General features: G+C 44.6%; 1 protein-coding gene across 1 annotated transcript in view; it reads left to right on the top strand.

Annotated features, from left to right (window-relative positions):
• SLC24A3 (solute carrier family 24 member 3) overlaps positions 1-21,384 on the top strand; it is a 480,638-nt gene that overhangs the window by 432,676 nt on the left and 26,578 nt on the right. Inside the window, exons 9-15 of the mRNA XM_004754143.2 lie at positions 2,195-2,248; positions 7,631-7,764; positions 9,668-9,828; positions 10,547-10,817; positions 17,576-17,742; positions 18,865-18,979; positions 20,121-20,233. Of these exons, the coding sequence (XP_004754200.2) occupies positions 2,195-2,248; positions 7,631-7,764; positions 9,668-9,828; positions 10,547-10,817; positions 17,576-17,742; positions 18,865-18,979; positions 20,121-20,233 (1,015 nt within the window). The remainder of the gene's footprint in view (positions 1-2,194; positions 2,249-7,630; positions 7,765-9,667; positions 9,829-10,546; positions 10,818-17,575; positions 17,743-18,864; positions 18,980-20,120; positions 20,234-21,384) is intronic.

Here is a 21,384-nt window from a genome sequence, read left to right on the forward strand (position 1 = left end):
CAGAGGGAGCAGTGAGTGCAAAGATCCTGGGAGAAGGGAAGAAGCTTCTGGGGTGTGCAGATGAAGGGAGGCCAGTGGGATGGAGCACAGACCGGGCACAGACAATTGGAGGAATAGAAGAACTGGGTTTTACAGACAGGAGGTACTTTTTGTTTTCTCTTTTCAAGTGTGTTGGGAAGCAGCTGGAGAGATTGAAACAGAAGAATGATATGATCCAGTAGCCTCGCAGATACCAGTATAGAGGCTGCTATTCGGGTGGCCTGGAGGGTAGCAGTGGGGAGGGCTGAAGCCAACAATTCAGGAGATAGCTCAGACGCGGGGTTCCGAGGCATGTAAGGCAAGGGTCAAGGAGGGTTCCAAACTGATTTCCAGATTTGGAGCTTGACCAGGCAGGGAGTGGTCCGGTTGATTGAGGTGGCAAAGCCCAGGGAGCATAAAGCCAAGAAGTAGGAATTCCAGATTCTGCTCTGACGTCATAGATGCCACATGGAGAAGCCGTGTTGACTGTGGGTATAGGCACCTGCACCAAGGAGAGGTGTGGGGTGGAGATGTCAGCTGGTGTTTACTGCAGGAGGATGAGATGATGTCATCCAGGGAGAACGTGTAGGTAAAAGGAGAAGAGAGTCCCATATTTAGAGGTTCACCTGAGGCAGTGGGGGAGGTGGAGGGAAGGAGAAGTTAGGGGGATGACAAGAGGAAAACCAGCCGTGTGGCCTCTCAGAAGTGAGAAGAGACTGTTGCATGCATGAGGACAGGTGGTCAGCTGCAGGGACTTTGAACAGGGTGGCAGAGAACCGTCCCTGGGCACGTGCAGATGGAGGTGGCTGGTGCCCTGGACCAGTGTGTCAGGGGACGGACGACTGTGGATATTAGACTCAAGGAATTGTCCAGTGAGTGGGAGCTCCTACGGTGCAGGGCATGTGAGGCTTTGAGAAGGTTTGCTGAGAGAGGAGCTGAGAAATGTGGTGGAAGGTAGAGAGATTTGAACCCCTTGACTTTCTTCTCTTGGTAGCACCAAGAGCACATTCTATACCAGATACACATACACAGTTTGCATAGTGATTTGGAACCAATGTGTAGGATGGACTTACTGCGACAGGTGGACCCAGCCTCCCCTCTACAACTGTCTCTCTGTTTTCCAGCACTTTGGGGTCATAAACACCACTACAACAAAAACTGTTGTGTGTGGCCTTTTTGAATCTGACCACATACTTACCCAAGGGCCAGTTTTTAGACATAGAATTTGAGAAAAAAAACAGAAAAGGAAGGCATAATCCAGAATTTCTTCATAGACCATTCACCAGTAACCTTTTCACAAAATCAGAATTATTCCCTCAATTCTACAGCTAAAAGGGGAACTTAGAAATCAAATTCCTTGGTTTTGAAGCTGGAAGTTACTCAAATGAATAAAATAGAAGTATTCAAATTATCAGAACCTCAAGGTACATTCCATTGGGTTTTTCACTTTCTCCTGACCATTTTCCAGTTGTCCAGTCTTATCCTTTCTGCTGCCCTTTCCCTGCCCAGGTGTCCTTTCTCCCTCCTTCCCTCCCCCCCTTCCCCCACCCTTTCTCCCTCCTCCTGCCTCACTTTCTCCCTCCCCCTCCATCTTCCTCCCTCTCCCTCTCCCTCTTTCTCCCCCCTTCTGCCTCTCTCCCTCTCTCTCCCTCCCTCTTCTTCCGGCCCTCCTCTCCCTTCCTTCCCCTCCCCTCCTCTCCCAACCTCCTCCTTCCCTCCTTCTCCATCCCTTTCTCTCTTCCCCCTCCCCCTCCCTCTCTCCGTATGCCTGTCTCCTCCTATCCAGCAATCCCTGGGTCATCCCTGTCCATTTCTCTAGTTTGCTCTTTATAAATATATCTGAATAGTTTTAGTGAATGATTAAGCTGTGGGTGGGTTTATAAATACAGGCCTATAATACTATGGTAGACTTGTGCTCTCACAGAACTTTCAGGTGAGTGAATAACGGAAGGGAAGGAGCATTTTCCTTTTAGGTAGAGAATGAAAGCAATCCCATTGAAAGCTGTGTCTACAGACCAGGAAATACTTGTAACCCGTCTGCACATGTGGCTTCTCCTCGCCCTGCTTGCCAGGTGTAACTGTCCTCCATGTGGCATGGATGTTTCAAGATTGGCTGGTGTGTTGCACATCTGCCTGTGATGACTTTCTTTAACTAGCCATTCTTGGTTTTACACAGGTGGGAGTCTTTAGTCCTCGTGCTGATGTATCTCATCTATATCGTCATCATGAAGTAAGTAACACGCCTTCTCGGTTTTCTTTCCCAAAACTCTTTCCTACATCAAGTATGACAGGATAATGTAAAAAAAAAAGGAATGGAGGCAGAGCAGGTAGCAGGCTGGCTATCAGTGCCAATGATCACAGTCTCCTCAGTTCCCTCAGACCTGCGTGCGGCACTGTAAGTTCTAATCCATGGCAATAGCAAAGACCCTTCAAACCCCCATGCAGTAATGGAATCAAAGCTTTAAGTGTTTAATTTGAGAAATCTCTCAAACCCTTTACCCTCCTTTAATATCTGTCAAACAAGTTTGGGGCTGATTTCACTCTCTTTCCTAACAGGAAAGGAGGTAGAACTCACTAAGTCATGCTTCTCTGTAGGGTGACAAAGATGGGACCAGACCTAGTTAAGAGATAACTAAAACCATGGACTGAATACTTGCAGACTTGCATTATTTATATCGTATTCATCACCTACTGCTGTGTAACAAATGAGCCCAAAATGTAGAGTCTTAAAACTACAAGTATGTGCTATCTAATTAGAGTTTCTGAGTCAGGCATCCAAGAGGACATAACCAGAGAGTTCTAGCTCAGGGTTTTCCTTTCTTCCTTGAGATTGTACAGTGTTAAGAGGTTGGCTGGGGTAGTTGTCATCAACTTAACTGATTCTGCAAAATGACCTGCTCTTACTGTTGGTAACGTTAGCCAGCTAATGTTGGCTGTTGGCTGGAGCCCTCGGTTCCTCAGCATATGCGCCTCTCCTTAGGGCTGGTTGAGTGTCTCCACAGCACGGGAGCAAGTGAGTCAAGAGGGTACAAGTGCCTTTTCTAATCTGGTCTCACAAGTCACACGCTGTCACTTCTGCCTTGTTCTGTTTATTAGAAGTGAGTCTAGCCCACACTCAGGGGGTCTGTGTCACCATTTGAAGGGAGGGGTCTCAAAGAATTTGTGGATATATTTTAAAACCACCACTCCATAGGTTCTTTTCCCCCAGAGTCTGGGAGGCTTCCTGTGTGTTTCAAGAATTATATTGCTGGTGTTTCCCATACTCTAAGGCAAAATGTAAGCACCATGGCTGTGAACCTGCTGGTTCATCTTTTTGCCAAATCCCATTGAGATGAGGAGCTTGTAAATAATGCAGAGCCATTCCATGCTGCAGCTGCTGAACCCCATGGAAACTGTTTCTTTCATTCTAAATTAACCCATACTTTCCCCAGCATTTATGACCACGTTCTCAGGGGGCAAGAAAGTACCACATGATCAGAAATTGCCAGTTAGACATGTCAGGTAGTGGTCTGGAATTTGACATGACAAAGTGTCTTTTCTACTAAAGTCTGACAGAAATTACTTCTGGCCACTAGTGTCCAAGAGACCTTTTTTGAGAAATCAGTGTGGCCACTGGCAGACATTTCATGAACAGTAAATGTAGGAGCTGGCTCAGACGGTGTCCTTTGTGGGCTGTAAGTAGTCTGTGGCCAGTCCACTCAATATGGCATCCAGCCTTCACCTCAGGAGCTATCCAGTGGTCAGTGTGGACCTGATATCTGGGTCTTGTTAGTGGAAGAGGGTATTTCTAGAGTAGCCTGGTGTAGGATTACCACAGGATAACTGACAAAGAAATCAGTTATCACCTTGATAACCTTGTTGTCACCTTGGTTATAACTTTGATTGAAGAAATCAATACTCACCTTTCATCTTAAAATACCAATTGATGGGCTCCCATGAAAACCAGAGTTGGCCCAAAGGCCTTTCAGAGTTTCTAGACTCCAAAGGGAGAGTCTCTGAAGGCATCTTGCTCCTCCGTCTCTCAAATAGCAAAACCATTAGGAAATCAGTGGTCTCAGCAATAGGGGGAGGTCTCAACAATGCACACATCTTCTTTCAGTGTGTTTTAAATTTGATTATTTCACTTTTTTTTTTAATTTGTTGAGGTGCCAAGTTTGAGTTCCCCAAGAGTCAAGAGTCCTTTTCTTCCCCTTTGAAAGGGTGAATCAGTCAATTATTGCAGAATAATTAACTGTCTGCTGTATACCAGACATTGGTCTTGGGTTTCAAATTCAAATTTAGAGACAACATATCCCATAGTGGACTCACTGGGGGCTTCACAAAATAAGGAGGGCTTACACCAGAGTTAGTCTAAAGGGAAGGAATGTTGAGGAATTTTGCTAATATGTATCTTGTGACCACTGCACTCCTCTGCCAAGCCATCATAAAAGCCCATGCATTGCTGATAGGGCATGTGGACATTAAGATAACACCGTGAACAAATTCTCTCCTCTCCCCCAAACTGTGCCTAGTGTGAAAGCTAATGAGGTGTGTTTCTGCTGATGCCTCAACTTTCCCAGCCTGCCAGCTGTTCAAACCAGCAGGATACAAATAAAACAGGGAATGGCAGCTACTGTGCTCACAGAATTTTCTGCATAAATTCTGGTCCCAAGTTCTAAATTGAAATCTCTGCTCTTTAGCCATCCCTGTCCGCAATCAGAGGCTTTAATCATGGGGTTTTATAAAATCTGATTTATAAAATTGCATGCTCCACAATAAAATAGCTTCAGGGTGCAAGCACAAAATTTAAAACATTCAATTAAAAATATAAAACTGAGTAGCAGCAGTTAAAATACGCATATATTAGAGTTGTCAGCTGCCTCCTGGGTGGATGACTTTAAACATTCTGTCTGAAGGTCAAAAAGCAATTTCGGTTTGGCCAAGTTGATAGAAACCTTAAGGGAGCATGAGGCATACCTGGACTTGGTGAGTATTGATTTCTGTACTTCTGGGTCCCTTCCTTGGGATTTGGTTCCCAGGTGAGGCAATGTAGTCTGGTGGTTGAGATCAAGGGTTGCGCGTTTAGCCCTGCCAGGTCACACCTCACAGTTTGCCACTTGCCAGTGGCCAACTTATGATGCCATTTTGAATCTCTGTTTCCTCGCTTACAAAACGGGGATCCTAACGCCTCCTATGGCAAAGGTTGTTCTTTTTTTTTTTTTAATATTTTATTTATTTGACAGAGAGTTAGAGAGAGAGCACAAGTAAGCAGAGCGTCAGGGAGAGGGGGAGAGAGAGAAGCTGGCTCCCTGCCGAGCAGGGAGCCCGATGCGGGGCTCGATCCCAGGACCCTGGAATCATGACCCGAGCTGAAGGCAACTGCCCAACAAGCTGAGCCACCTGGGCGCCCTGCAAAGCTTGTTCTTAAGCATGAAATGGGACAGCATAGTTAAGTTATTACCAGTATCTAATTTCAAGAAAGCTCTCGTAATAATACTAGGCCTAGTGTTCTTACTTTGTTTTCCAAAGCCAAATAAATGTGTAGCACACGGTTATACTTTCAAAGCAAAGCCTCATGCAAGTTGGTATTTCTGTGGGGAAATGGATTTTGAGTCAAGATGATAGAAATTCTGCCTCTCCCCCATAGTCTGTCAGGAAGAAAGTGGGGAGACTTTTCATTAAGAAGAATTTGAATATAGAATGGTATGACAGCCCCCCCCATGCTCATCATCAGCGCTGACAGCCAGCAGCACACACCACTGCCCATTTCCTCCCTGCCACATGGTGTGAAGCCCAAGAGACATGCCAACTCATCTATCAAAAACCTCAGGATACGTCTCTAAAAGGACTCAAATTTCACATAATAACCACCACATCATTATCACACCCAAGATTAATGCTATTTCTTCAAGAGAATTAAATATCAAATCAATATTCAAAATTTCATTGATCTCACGAATGTCACTTTTTTACAGTTTCTTTTAATCTCCTAAATATTTTTTAAAATCAGAATCCAAATAAATCCCACTCATTATCATTGGTTGCTCAAACTTTTAATCTATGAATCCCCCCTCTGGTTTTCTTTTTCCTTGCAGTTTATTCTTTGATGAAGTTGGGTTGTTAGCTACACAGTTTCCTGCAGTTTGGAAATTGTTGATAACGTCCCGTGCTGTGGTGTGGCCTGTTCCTTTGACCCCCGTGTTTCCTGTATGCCAGCCATCAATCCAGTTTAGGGTAGACTGTGTCCCATGTGGTGGTGAGTTCTGCCACCAACAGGCACACTGATGTTTCCTATCACTGTCAGTAATGTTGGGAGCCATCCATGCACAAGATCTGGCTCCATTATTTCTTTAGGGTTGCAAAAAAGTGATGTTCTGGTTCTGTTCTCTGCCTCATGTAAAGCCTGAGAGTGTCCCAGGACTGGCCTGCCCACTTCCTTTCTCACAGAAACCATCATCACTTTTGACTAGTTTTCTAGTCTCCCTTATGCCATGGAGGATGAACTGTAAGCTCCCAGGGAGTACAGGAAGGGGCTGTCCAGCCTCAGAGGGTCCCTTGATCTGTACCATGATGGCCCACCCACCCAGACCTGCTCTCACTGAAGAACAGGCATAAGTGCCAGTGAAGCAGACTCCAGAGAGCCTGTAGCAGTAAAGGATGTGGAAGAGAAGCCTATGTGGGGAAATACAGCTTGAGGGGCCTACCAGCTGGCCATTTAGAGTTGCCATGCCTGGCTGCAGTTCCTCTGGGAGGCCAGAGATCAAGCTGGGGCAACATGTTGTTGTTGTCCCATGGCTTGTCCCATGACTAGTAAGCCACTGATGCCTTTAGCTGTTTGAGTGGGGCAAAAAAAATAGCAGTGGCCTCCAATGCTCTGGAAACTGCCTGGCTGTGTTTTCCCAAGAGTTTTCTAGGATTCCTCTCTGGGGGCTTTCTAATAGTAAAGGATATTTAATATTATAAAAATATGTAGCTGCCAAAAACATGCTAGGAATTTATATAAGCGTCTTCCCTTCCAACACAAAAGACTAGAAGAAAGACGACACAATGTTTTCACCCAATCATTCTGGAAAATCATAGTCCAGAATTGTTTCCTAAAGCCAACCACCTGACCTGGAATTATGGCCCACTATGTACAGAGATTCCCAGGACCACAACCTATGGTTTTAGAAAACCAAACAGAGACCTAGAGTGCCAGTTGGCCTATGGCCCGCAGACCATGATGCACTGGGATTAGGCAGGAGCATGGATATGACACTTTCTCCTTCCCCCACCCAGCACGCCCTTCACAGGGGTGTGTCCTGGAATCGTGGCCAAGAGAAAGTAGACCTTGCCCATCCTGCTGAGTCTCATCATGGCCCTTCCATGCATAAACTGTGAGCAAGGGAGTTCAATCCCAGAATGCCACCACTGACCTTGAAAATTTGCAAAGAAAGAAGTTTGTCTCTATTTACTTATGTGATGTTGGTTTTATCTTCACTCACTCAGAAAATAGGACAGATTGCATTTCTCTGTGGGGACATGAATAAAGAATAATGATAACTTGAAGCATGGGGTCCCCCACAGTGTGCCTACACTGAGAGCTGCAGGACACACAGGCTGATGGGCTTCTTCTGCTCATTGCTTTGTTCAGATATAATGCTTGCATCCATCAGTGCTTCGAAAGGAGGACGAAAGGTGCTGGAAACATGGTCAATGGCTTGGCCAACAATGCTGAAATTGACGACAGCAGCAACTGCGACGCGACTGTGGTGCTACTGAAGAAAGGTACCTGCGGACAGCCTGGGTCCCAGGAGGGAGCACTGGGAGGATGCCTGGCTGCCCACCTTCACGGCCACCCCTGGGGTACTGTGGCTGGGCTGGTGGAAGGCTGCCTGCCCCATAGGAGACCAAGGGAGAAAAGCTTCCAGGCCTCCCTGCCTCCCTTCAGAACATCTTCTGGCAGGCATACTCGGTGATGAGCTGCCTGGGAAACTTCATTGGGCAAAACATTTGCTGGCAGTGACACAGGGGATTTAGGACAGGACAATAAAGGAGACAAGACCAGGGGTCTTGAGGTATTGACTCTGTCACATTTTGGCTATCTGACTATGAAGCCAATTAACGATCCTTTCTGAGCCTCAATTTTTTCTTCTGCAAAATGGGGATAATTGTAATGAGTAAAGGAGATAAAGTATATAAATTACTCCATTAGTGACAGTTGCTATTAGTATATTATTATATCCACATTCTTTTTCAGGCTACATTACCTCTGTATGCAAAATAACAGAAAATTGCTGCCCCCCTTTTTTCGAAGTAATTCTTGTATTCAATGGATTCTCATTAAGCAATTGATACACCGAGAGAACTAAGATAGTACTCCCTAATAAAGAATATTCTTTCTTAGAGGAACACAGAAAATTATCATTTACTTTTGCCTTAGAATGTGTTTGGATTTTCAATTTCTTTTAACCTTCTCTAAAAATGTGTGGGTTTATTTCTTCTTGGTCTCATATGGTTGCTTTGCAGGAAAACACAAAAGAAATTTGAAAATCTATAGGTTATTCAAATCTGAGTTTTAAATCTGAGATAATTATTAGAATTTGAAAACCAAATATTTGATAAACTTTTCTAATTATGTTTAGCAAAAGACTTAAGTATTCAGTGCCATCCCACAAAAGGATTTCACTGAATCCTGGATAGTTTATAACCATTAAAGTAATACTCTTAGGAAACCAAAAAGAGCTACCTCATATTAGTCCATGTTTCCAGAGATCATTTCATGATTTAGTGGCGTGGAAAACAAGGGTGACCACCAGCAGAGTGTGTGGCTAGACACCTATGAGCTGTGTGCTTATATTGCATGTTTGTAGAGAGGGGGTTGGGCCTTGATGAAACTTATTTATCAGGACTGCCAGCAAACGTTGTGTAACAGTTTGGGCCATTCTGGACCTTGGACCTCTGTCATGTAGCTGGTTCACCTACCCTTTTGCCCCTTCGTCAGCCTTGCCCATAGGCTGGGCTGCAGCAATGTGCTCATTCCCCACTTAAGCCCTCCATTTGGCACTAAACTCATTTCTGCAGCTTTCAACAGCTCAGATCATTGAACATTGTTGACATTTGAAAGGCATAAAGGGTTACTAAAGATTATTGGGATCTTTCCTGTGCCCCAAGTCTGAGTGTTGGGAAAAAAAATCCTTTGAAGATACAGAGGAATTCTCTTTCTTATCACTCTTACCATGCCAGTGAACGATGCTTATATTGTTTCAAGTCATTTCAAACGAGCTATCAATGAGCCTTACGGAAAAAAGAGTTTGACTATTCTCCATATTTTGCTCCTTGGATGGAATGATGGTTGGTTGGGTGGATGGAAGGAAGGATAGATGGGAGATGGGTGGGTGGATGGATGGAAGGAAGGAAGGAAGGAAGGAGGATAGATGAGTAGGTGGGATAGATGAGAAGGAAGGATGGATGGAAGGATGGATGGAAGGATGGATGATGGATGGATGGATGGATGGAGGATGATTGGATGGGTAGAAAGAAGGATAGATGGGTAGATAGATAGATAAATGAGTAGGTGGGAAGGAAGGAGGGGCTGAGGGATGAAGGAGGGGAAAGAAGACTAAATAAATAGCTCTTTTCTGCTTCTAGCCTTAATAATATCTTTATTTTATGTTTTTAATTTCCCTAGCCAATTTCCACCGCAAAGCGTCAGTGATTATGGTAGATGAGCTGCTGTCAGCTTACCCTCACCAGCTTTCTTTCTCTGAGGCTGGACTTCGAATCATGATCACCAGCCATTTCCCCCCCAAGACCCGACTCTCCATGGCCAGTCGCATGTTGATCAATGAGGTATCTGGGAAAGCACACTCCATTTGCCGCTAGACGGAGATGGGAGACTTTGGGAAGGGGAGAAACTTTCTTGGTAAAACTCTATATTTAACAAAATAATACCCCTCAGCTCCTTCCCAACATCTTTGCCCATGGCCCAGCTGTGCATCCTGGTTCTTGCTCTTCTCTCCATGTGTTGAAAGACATGACCAGGCTCCCAGTTATATAGAAAAACTCTCCTGTTCCCTTCCACATACCTTTTACTTTTCATCTTCCTTTTGGATAAAGCCCTCTGATGTGAACTTGCACAGAAGTACTTGCTAAATCAACGTTGCTTTATTTTAAAGTAATGTAGTCTTTGACCTGAATTTTCTATGTACCCCTGTTTCTGGAGTCACAGCCTTATTGATATACTAGTCCAGACACATCTATGTGGCTTTTTCTCTTATGGTCCAAGGGATTCCTACAGTCCAGAGAAGAAAGATAATACTACAGTGCACAGGAATCAAGAATGCTGGTAGAAAATGCTCCAGTGGGTCATAAAAGGTTAATCCTTCCTCCCGGAAGGAGGTTGTCTGAGTTGCTTCTTACTTTGAGGAATCCCTTAAGACTTCACTGCAGAATCTCCTGGAAGCTTCTCCTTGTCAGCAGCCTGAAAAAGATCCCAGTAGCTGGTGTTCTGGGTGTGCAGATCTACAGTTCTTCTGACTATGGTAAGAATGTGCCTTTCTCTTTCCAGAGACAAAGACTGATAAACAGTAGGGCCTATGCCAATGGAGAATCAGAAGTGGCCATCAAAATCCCAATTAAGCACACCGTGGAGAACGGGACAGGGCCCAGCAGTGCCCCAGACAGAGGCGTGAATGGGACTCGGAGGGATGATATTGTTGCAGAGGCTGGTAATGAGACAGAGAATGAGAATGAAGACAATGAGAACAACGAGAATGACGAAGAGGAAGAGGAGGATGAGGATGAGGATGAAGGACCGTACACGCCATTCGACCTCCCCTGTAAGAGGTCCTATGTCTAGGCTGGGTTGGGGAGCTATTTTGAGGCCACTGAATAGATGCCCTTGACTTTGGTGATTTTTTTGACATTCTATTCAAAGAACTATCTCTATATGAACATAGAAATATTTATATTAACTTCTATAGTGGGAAAGACTGTTTTAGAAGGTCCAAAGATGAACAAGATGGGAACACTTGACCCTGGATTGAAATGTGGGTTCTTTGACCAAGTATAATTTGTTGGCACTTTGTGAAGGAAGACTCTTAGCTTAGCTTAGCTGTTCTGTGGGACCTCTCGGGGCTAAGGAGGAAATGCCCATGACTCATGTTGGGAAGGCAGCTTGGTGCTCAAGGCAAGAGACACATCACCCACCTTCACCCATCCCATTACATTTGGCCGAGGGACCTGTTCTGCCAAGCTCAGCCTAGGGGGAAACATGCAGACTTCTCAGCTGGTCTTTATTCTCCTAGTCACTTCTTGCCCCTTACCTCACACACCCCATTCAGGTTTCTCCTCTCCCATGACCTGCTTGTTTCCAAGATGGACACCACAGGAGATACAGATCCCAGCCCCAGCTAAGTATCACACAGTGAGGCTGGCCAAGGTCATCTCCCTGGTATCTTGAAGGGGAAGCACAGGCATGTATAATTTTCAGGACCCCAGCCACCAAAGCAGTGTCCTCCTCTGACTGCTACCCAACAATGACTTGGCCATTGTGGAATGGCCACATCCTACCATTTGTGGAATGCGGGACCAAGCCTAAAAAATTCTACCTATTTTCTAGACCTTCCAGAATCTTCAACTGTTTCAGGAAAGTGCCCTTGTCCAGTGTGAGAGCTTAATAAATGTGTGACTTCTTTGGGATGTTTAAAATTGCAGGAGAACTGAATTCTGGTGAAGTATTACTTGACCCACTTGAAAGGTCATTTAATGATGGGATGTGGGTGTGGAGTGGCAGAGTTCTGTGTTAATTTCAGATGTAAGGCCTTTCTGTGGTCCAGGGGATAGCAAGTGAACCTAGGATGAGAACTGCTCCTGGGTCCCCTCAGGGCCCCTCAGATCTCAACTTCATCAAGTGCTTCCCCAAACTAACTAGAGAGTATCCACTCAGATCTTTTACCCCACAGCCCAGCCAGAGTTAAGTCATTACTTGTTAGGGGTTTATCTTGGTAGGAAAAAAAGCATGCTGGCTCTTTATCCATTTTGCCATCTTTGACTCTATTTCTTGGCAACCTTCTTCCCTATCAACAGGACAAAAACATTTTAAAGATTAAGCAACCAGGCCCTCTATATCCACCTTATGAACTTTTGTGTTCATTTTCTATTGCTGTAAAATAAATTACCACAAATTGAGTGGTTTAAACCAACACCCATTGATTAGCCCCCAGTTCTGTAGGTCAGAAGTCCAGCACAGCCTGGCTGGGCTTCAGAGGCTCCAAAGGCCATATTAGAGGTGTAGACAGGGCTATAGACCTTCCCAGAGGCCCTGGGGAGAATCACTCTCAAACACGTGTAGATTATTGGCAAAACCCAGTTCCCTGTGGTTGGAAGGCTGAGTCCCATTTCCTTGCTGTCAGCCGGGGGCTGCTCACTGCTCCTGGAGGCCTGCATTCTTCACATCACCAGTGGTGCTTTCGGTCCTTCTCACAATTCCGGTCTCTTGGGCTTCCCCTTCTGCTTCTGAGGAGCCTAGAGCAGGCCCGCCTGCCTAATCCCCTTTCAGAAGATCGATTCTCCCACACAGCAGAGCATAGTCATGGAACTGATGCTTCAGCCTCCTCGTCACAGGTTCTGAGAACTGGGGCACAGACTCTTGGGGGTCTACGTCTAAAATCTTTGCTTTCAGAGCTCACTCTCAGCAGCCCATAACGAAGTTCCAAAAATGTCTATTTTGCTAGTCTTTCACTGATGAAAGGAGCTCTTGGACCAGGTGAAGAGTCTGTAAGGGACCAGTATTGGGGGGGGGGGCAGAGGCCCCAAAGCCCCATGTACACCCTTCCAGGCAGATGACCAAAGACATGTGTGTGGCACCAGACAACTCATCTGGCTCCCACAACTGGGTCTCATTACTCAGTGAGACAAAGGGGCCCCTTTCAGGTCACTTATTTCCTTTTTCTCACCTGAATGGGATAAATGCCAGACCTAACTGGGAGATTTCAAGGTATCTTATAACTGTTGCTCACTTCTGCTCCTCGTCTCTGGGGTTCGTTGCGAATGAAGTGGCCCCGGGTATCTCAGCCACATCACCTTGTCTCCTCGTGTTAAGAGGCGTGGCTGTTGGTGTGGGCTCAGGAATCGCTACCACCCCACCCCCGAGGCACCCTGCATCCTTTGGCAATTCAAGCCTAGAGGAGAATGGATGCTCTGCCTGGTCTTGCCATTCCTTGGTGGTCTCTTCTTCATTTCAAGGCCCTGAGCTGCCAAGAAAGGAAGTGGAACCCCAGGTTCTTCTAGACCAGCCCTGTCACCAGGGCATCCTGGATAAAAATGCAGGCTCTGATTCGGGAGTTCTGGTGGGGAGGCCCAGATTCCGCATTTATCACAAGTCCCCAGGGGACACTGGGGCTACTTGTCCGGGGCTGCACCAGAGGCAGTGAGAGGGTAACATCCTGGACTCACAGCAGCAATCTTCACCATTCTCCTGAGCCTTAGGCGAGCCTTATTCAAAACCAGGTGAGGTGCTGCAGCTGAATTGGAGAGTGGGTTTGTCCAGTTATGATCCTCTGTTCCCTCCCACCACCAAACCCACACCCCATTTCAGGACTCAGGAACTTCCATCTGAGGCTCGCAGCCTGCATGTCCATTAGCACCGGCCCTACTCCAAAGGCAGGCAGACCCCTCACAGCAGTGAGAGGGCCAGCAGATGGCATTCGAGGAGCAGGAAGGACCCAGTCCCAGGAGCCCCACATCCAGTTCCTTTGGCCTGAAAAAGCTCTGTCCACATGTTGAGGACATTTTTCCCCCTCATGGTAATCTTGCCAGGGCATGGCTCTCTGTGTTTCTGTCACTCAGATGTAGGGCTTTCCAGAACTCTCCAGGACTTGACTGTAGTGCGTGTAAGTAACGAATAAGTAATTATGTGGAAGTATGTAAATATAGGTGTACCTAGGATGGATGGGTGTGTATACACATACACTATGTGCACATACATGTACATACGAGAGTGTGCATATATGCAGTGTGCTTGTGTATGGTTGATATCATGTGTACATATGACATATTTATTCATGCAATGTATACATTTTAATATTGAGTTTATGCTTTTATGGTTTATGCACAGATATTAACATACCTGTATTTTTTATATGTGCTCATAATGTACATATGGGTTAAATTCATATAATATATATTCATATATATACCTATACATAGAAAATGTGTGTGTGTATCTATATAAAAATTGCGCATGTATACTTAAGCCTTGCATGAAGAAAGCCTTAATGTTGACTGAAAAAAATGTAAATATTTACATATTTACATGTGGGGGCACCTGGATGGCTCAGTTGGTTAAGCATCCAACTCTTGATTTCGACTCAGATCATGATCTCAGGGTCGTGATATCGAGCCCTGCATCAGGCTCTGTACTAGGTGTGGATAAGTTTCTCTCTCTCCCTCTCTCTCCTCCCCTCCCCCTGATTGCATGCTCTCTCTCTAAAAAAAAAAAAAAAAGAAAGAAAGAAAAGAAAAGAAAGAAATATTTCCATGTGTACATAGGCAAACATAGTTCCACAGAAAAAGACTGAAAAGAAATATACCAAAATATGAGTGTGTATCCCCAGGTGGTATTCTTTTTTTATTTTTTTCTAGATTTTCCATTCTAAAACACTGTGTTTTTATTGCCTATGTAGTTAGAGAAAATTGATATATTTAACTCCAGGTCTATAAGAATGAGCAAGGACTTTTCTTTCCAATAGAAGTAAACTTCTGTAAAAACTCAATAAGGAATACAACTTAAGGACAGCTCCTTTGCTTTTTGGAGACAAGTCACACTCAAAGGGATACTGTAATGCTCAGAGTCCCCACTTCATGTCCCTGGCTTCATCTCCCAGGTGCTGGCTGCCTTCCAAGGAATCACATAATCTTGGGTATATCAGGTTCATGCTCAGGGAGTTTGGTTTTCTTAGCTTGTCCTCGGCACCCGGAACAGCACCTGGCACAGACTGGCCTTGGGGGCGTGGGGGTGGTGGTGGTGGTGGTGGTGTGGGTTCAAAGAATATTTATTAAGTAAAGAAATAAACCTGTCCCCTGGGGGACTAGAAGCGGACCACATAGCAATGGAAGAAAAGATGGGAAAATGTCCAGAAATACTGTTGACTCAAACAGGAAAGGAAAACATTTTACCCCTTTTTTCAGAAACAGAAATTTAGGCCAGCTAAAATGTGCACATACATTAACATGCCTGTGTTTATATGTGCATATAAGATATGTAGAGGCTAAATCCACATAGTATGTATGTAAGTTATATGCACCTATGCATAGTATAAGTTGTACATATATTAACCCTTGCATGAAGAAGGACTTACTGTTACTAATAGAAATAGAAACATTTACAAAGGATGTAGGTAAACACACTTTCAGCAGAAAAAAAAAAAAAAAGACTGAAAAGAACATACCAAAATATAAGTATCTTCCTTATCTGACTGCTCCTCAAAATCACTTAAAAAGCACATTTCTGTATCACTTGGTTTGCTCAAGGAGTTATATTTGTTACATTACACTTAAAAGTAACTTCCAGATGATACTGATTGAGTTTCTACTGTAAGTTTGTGGTTACAGTGGAGCTGTAACTTAGAGAAAACATCTGTATCATGAAATGGAGAAAACTGTTTCCTAGATATATGGCCCTCCAGGGTCAAGTCAGTCTTTCTCTAAAGCAGCTGAGAGAAAAAACTCAAAATTCATTGGTGCCAACGTATACTGCTCACAGTTCTACTGAATCAGTATCATTTTCTAAGCTTCTTCAGTCTTAAGTTTCAATTTCATTTTTTTCCTTGTCTTTTTTAAAATTTTATTTTCTGAAGAAAGACAAAGCCAGATTGTAGTCATTTCTCTTCCCATTCGTGTGTTTCTTTGTAACTTTGATTGGGTGTGTGTTTTAAACTGGACCAAGTCTCTCTGTGTAAGGGCATCCGGAGGACTGCAAGGCCTGTGAAGGGATTGCCCCATGAAAAAATGACATCACCACATTACAGGCTTTAGGAGCATGCCGAATTCCAGGATGACTTTGAGATCCAAGGGTCTGACGATAATGGTGGACTCCACAACATTTGGAAGCCCCTCACAAAAAAACCCTGACCGCTTTCTTGCTTAGAAATCCAGCCAAACAGTCTAAAGGTTGTCACCATCCATTCCCAGCTCCGTATCTGCATAGCAGCTAATTGGAAAAGTGCTGGATACTGGCATAAAATTTTGAAATAATTTTCATTTAACATTTTATTAATCACTGCTCAAAGTGTAATTTAACAAATACCTCCTTCATTCTGATAGGAATATAAGATGGGGTGATCATTATGGAAAAGTGCTCGGCAGTTTCTTGTGAAGCTAAACATCTTCCCTGTGACTCAGCAATTCTATTCCTGGGTCTTCACCCAAGAGAAAGAAAAATTGCCGACAAAACAAAGGGTACAAGAATACCCATAGCTCCTTTAGTTGTAATACCTGAAAACTGGCAACAACTCAAATTCCCATCCGGAGAGAATGGATAAACAAATTGTGTATCCGTAGGATGGAAAACTACAAAGCAATTAAGAATGAACTCCTGACCCATGAATGAATCTCAAAAAACATGTTGGCTGAAAGAGCGTAGTTGACTAAAATCACATGCCATGTGATTTTCTTTATTTAAAGGTGGATAATGGGGAAAACTAATTTATGGTGGTAGAAGGTGGAAGGTTGACTGGAAAGAGGCTCAAGGAACTTTCTGGAAGGCAGAGAGGTTCTTTATCTCAATTGAAGCAGGGAGTGTATGCAATACATATTTCTTACCAGAAGTGTTAGCATTTACTCAGGATGGTAATAAAGGCTAAAGGAGAATTGAAAGGTTTGTCAAATCTGTGGTTACAAGGAACTCATGGAAACATGGTCACCAAAATAAGCAATTATGGGTATCTCTGAAACACATGGCTCAGGCAACACAGAGATGATAAGATCAAGTCATCACTAGCCATGGCAGCAGGTATTTAGAGAACCAGAAATCAATGCCTAATATGCAAATTCACTTCAACTTGAGATACAAACCCCACCTTGAGAACTTTCAAATCATTGTTCATTTCAGAGAGTTGACAATGTTGAGCAATTCCACTAGATGGCGCTGGGACCACTGACACTTTATAATCTGGCAAGATTTGATCTAACCATGGGGAGAACAGACCCCAGGCCAACTGGTGGTCTTCCAGCTCCCCTCCCTAACCGTCACCTGCATCCCCACACACTCCCCTCCCTTTGCATCTGGGAATCTTCCTCTTCCTTTGCCACCGGCCCCATGTGCCAAACCTGTATCCTCAGAAGTGCCTCATCTGTCATTTGGGTGCCTAACTAGCAGGTGAGCGGTGGATAACTGTTTTTATTCTGCTTGCTTTTGTATGCTAGGTTTTGCTGCTGGTAGGAAGCCATTTGTGTCTTTTATGAAAAGGACAATATAATAAGCCTGATTTCACAGGTCATCAGGACGTAAATGTCTGGGGCAAGTAGCACAGAGGGCTGGTAAAACACAGAGATGAAACTAACTAATTCTTGTTTTTGTCTTTGTTTCCTTTCCCAGCTGGAAAACTGGAAACAGTGAAGTGGGCGTTCACCTGGCCACTGAGTTTTGTCTTATACTTCACTGTACCCAACTGCAACAAGCCACGCTGGGAAAAATGGTTTATGGTGACATTTGCTTCTTCCACGTTGTGGATAGCAGCCTTCTCCTACATGATGGTGTGGATGGTGAGTGTACTGAGGACCCACAGCATTGCTAGACCTCTTTAGAGAGAAAAATACCCTCAATCAGAGGGGACTCGGAGGTGAGGTGTCAGCCCAGTCACTGTATCAGTCAGCTAATGCCTCAATAAGCTGCATGACAAACCACCTCTGAACTCAGTGGTTTAGAATCACAAAAAGTTATCTTCCTGCTTACATACCTGTAGGTTGAGCGTGGTTTGAGTAATCTTAGCCAGCACTGACTGAGGGTTCTCCTTCAAGCCATAACACGGTTATATGTGATTCAGGCAGCAGGGGGTTTCATATCTACTTCTTATGGTTGCTCGATTTCCTTGGACCGGTGGCTACCTAGGGAATGCTTTTCTCATGGCAGATTGTTGGAATGCTAGAGGGCCAGTGGAAACATGAGGTGCATCCTAGCACCTTGGACCTGTGACTTCTGCCCAGTATCAATGGAGTGGGGAAAATCTATTCCACCTGCTCTAACGGGAAGAACAGCAGAGCCACAAGGCAGAGAACATGAAGGAAAGATGTGAAGAATTGGGGAGTAATCACCCCAGTTGTCATCGTCACTTCCCTTAACTAAGTCATAGTTTTGTCAACCAGAAAATAAGGTCAATGGACCAGGTGACCACTCAAGGGTCCCTTCTGAAGCTAAAACAGGGATTCAAGAACTGGCATTGGTTGTGAGGTTCTGGTTCAAAAGAGCCTCTGCCCCAAAGCCATTTTAGGAAACACAACCATCCAGAATGTATTGCCTATTTATGACTCCACTTTTCCATTCTGGAGTATCCTAGGACCATCCTGAGTTCAAATATTCTGTCCCCAAGTCACCTTTTCCCAGAAACTTTCTCTCAAGCCTCCTGCCTCACCTGAAAGAAAGATGTATACAATACTAATCTTTGGTTGGGAAACATGGGCTCCATAATTATATCTTAGTTCCCAGACCTGCAGTCCTGGTCTGCTCTGCACGATGTTCTTTGCCGTCTACATTGACACGGAGAGCAGACATTGCCCCCTGAGGAGACTGCCCAGATTGCAGCCTTTTGTGCTTCTTGGGCAGAGGATCCACTAGTGCATCAGGTTGACATCAGCCCCCAACTCACCACCTCTTCCTGCTTCTTCCAGGTAACGATCATTGGATACACGCTAGGAATTCCTGATGTCATCATGGGGATCACTTTCCTGGCAGCTGGAACCAGTGTGCCCGATTGCATGGCTAGCCTCATTGTGGCCAGACAAGGTGGGACCTCCATTTAGATGGGGATAGGGGTGTGCGAGGGAGGAAGACCTATGGGTGGGGGGGAGCTTTGGGGGATCCACATGACAATTACCCAGATGATGGTTGACTTCAGTGCTGTGTTAGTTGAAAAGGTCACTGGCATCAAAAGAACAGGGAAACAAGCCCGAAGATCTACCCTTCAGAAAGGCAGAGACATTTTCTAGGTAGTACACAGAGGCCTTTCTAAAGGTTGTGTTACTGACTCCCTCTTTTATTAAAAATAGTAATAAATGTAATGAGAGTTCACCTTTGCTGAGCGCCACACACCGAGCAAAGCTGTTTAGGTACGTTATCTTATTTAATTTAAACAACTCTGTGGGATAGGGAAGATCAGTCCCCCATTCTATGGATAGGGAAACCAAGGCTTAGAGAAGACAACCCATAGCCTAAGGTCTACCCAGCTGCAGTACCCTGACAATGGTGGTTGTCATAGGTCAGTCCTCAGTGTATGGCACAGCCTCCCCTCCTTAAGTTCACAGATGGATGCTCCTTCCAGAGGCCATGCCCTTTGCTAGCACCCACTCTAGTGTGTATGCCTGATTTGTGCTGATTGAATTTGTTTTTGACAAATACAATGTATAGCTACGACACTTAGAGCAATGTCCCCGAGAAGTCCTCATGAAATTCTACTGGTTACACTGTTTTTCTTAATAGTGCTCAATTATTTAGAAAAAGAGTTTAAGTCAGTGTAGAGCAGTTGGGAGATGGTAGTAAAATATATGAGTTGGTGAGCTCGTGAGAGGCTTAACAGAACTGTTAAGTTTATTCCTTTCTAGAAGGAAGTTTCAGAATTTGGGGAACTATATTTGGTTTTTTGAATCATTCACATTTTACCGGTGATCATATTTGAAGGTCAACAGTTCAGTAGTATGTGCATTTCATTCTAGTCTGTTCTGTTCCATTCCGCTCCTTTCTACTGAAGATACCTAGTCCATTGAAAATACAGATGGTGGCCTGGGAGGGAACCACCTAGCAAATGAGCCAGCAGATCTGCCAGCTAAGTCTCTGGATGTCAGACCTAAAGTTTGACAGGGTCCCTTGGGGAGCCCCTGTACTATCCTGAGATCACCTCCCTCACTCCAGTGACCTCTTGTCCTTTCAGGCATGGGAGACATGGCAGTATCCAACTCCATCGGGAGCAACGTGTTTGATATCCTCATTGGCCTTGGTCTCCCATGGGCCCTGCAGACCCTGGCTGTGGATTATGGATCCTACGTAAGTGGGTTTCCCCTGTGAATTCCCCTTAAATCTAGGGCTATGCAGATACTGTTTTCAGGGCAGAGGAGATGCGGAAATACTAATGTTGAAAGGCAAAGGAACTCTTGCTTATCGAAGTCCTTCTAAAATCAGGCTTGTGGGGGCATTCAGGACTTGAAAACGGGGTTGGCAGACTTCTTAAGGGAAGGACCAGATAGTAGTAACACTTCAGGCTTTGTGGGCCAGATGGTCTCTGTCACAACAACCCACCTCCGCAGCTGTAGCCTAAAAACAGCATATACAATGTGCAAATGAGTGAGCATGGCTGTTTCAATGCAACCTTAAGTACAGAAACTGAAATTTGAATTCCATATAATTTTTGCATGTCCTGATCTATGGTATGGGATTCTTTTTCATTTATTACAAAAATAGTTCTTAACTCATGGGCCACGCAAAAATAGGAGGCCAGCCAGATTTGTCCTATGGGCCATCTTCTGTCAGCCCCTGTCTAGTGTGTGTGCTTTGTGGGCAAAATCATTTCATTCATGGAGGAACCTACAAGATGCATCCCCTGCAAGGGGTCTGGTGAGGGTCAGCCCCCACAGAGATAGCCTCCATTGCTGTTTCTTAAGGCTAAGTTGATTGTGACTTCAGGTGGATTTGCAGGTGAGTGACATGGAGGGTCCGGCTTTCTTTCCCAATTTGTTAAAATGTTCCGCCTCCACTAATGGCAGCTCTGTCCCAGATACTCACTATCCAAGGAGTGAGGAAGAAACTGCAATTGGAGGTTTTTGCCCAGGCACAAAAAGAAAAGAGTAATGTGTCTCCAGAATTTTTACACTCAACCCAGGGCCAGTGCGTTTCCAGATGTGCTGCCAAGCACTACCTTAGTCTATCTGCACAATTTGTTGTTAAGCAGTGGTATACCCTGTAGGAAATACTGTGGCTCATTTTATCAGATTACAATTGTCTTCCAAGCTGCTTGACAAATGAATAGCTATTTCAACCAGGGAAGGGGTGTCCGGCCAGTTGCAATGAAACTGAAATCCATGCAGACAGTGTTTTTGGTTCATCTGAAGTTACCTGCTGGCTGAGAAATTTCACCAGAGGATAAAGATAAGCACAAGGGGATGGAAAGAATCAGAACGTGTTCTAAGGAATGAAGATCT

Source organism: Mustela putorius, unplaced genomic scaffold (genome assembly GCF_011764305.1).
Source record: "Mustela putorius furo isolate JIRA1106 unplaced genomic scaffold, ASM1176430v1.1 tig00000253_pilon_pilon_pilon, whole genome shotgun sequence".
NCBI classification, from domain to species: domain Eukaryota; kingdom Metazoa; phylum Chordata; class Mammalia; order Carnivora; family Mustelidae; genus Mustela; species Mustela putorius.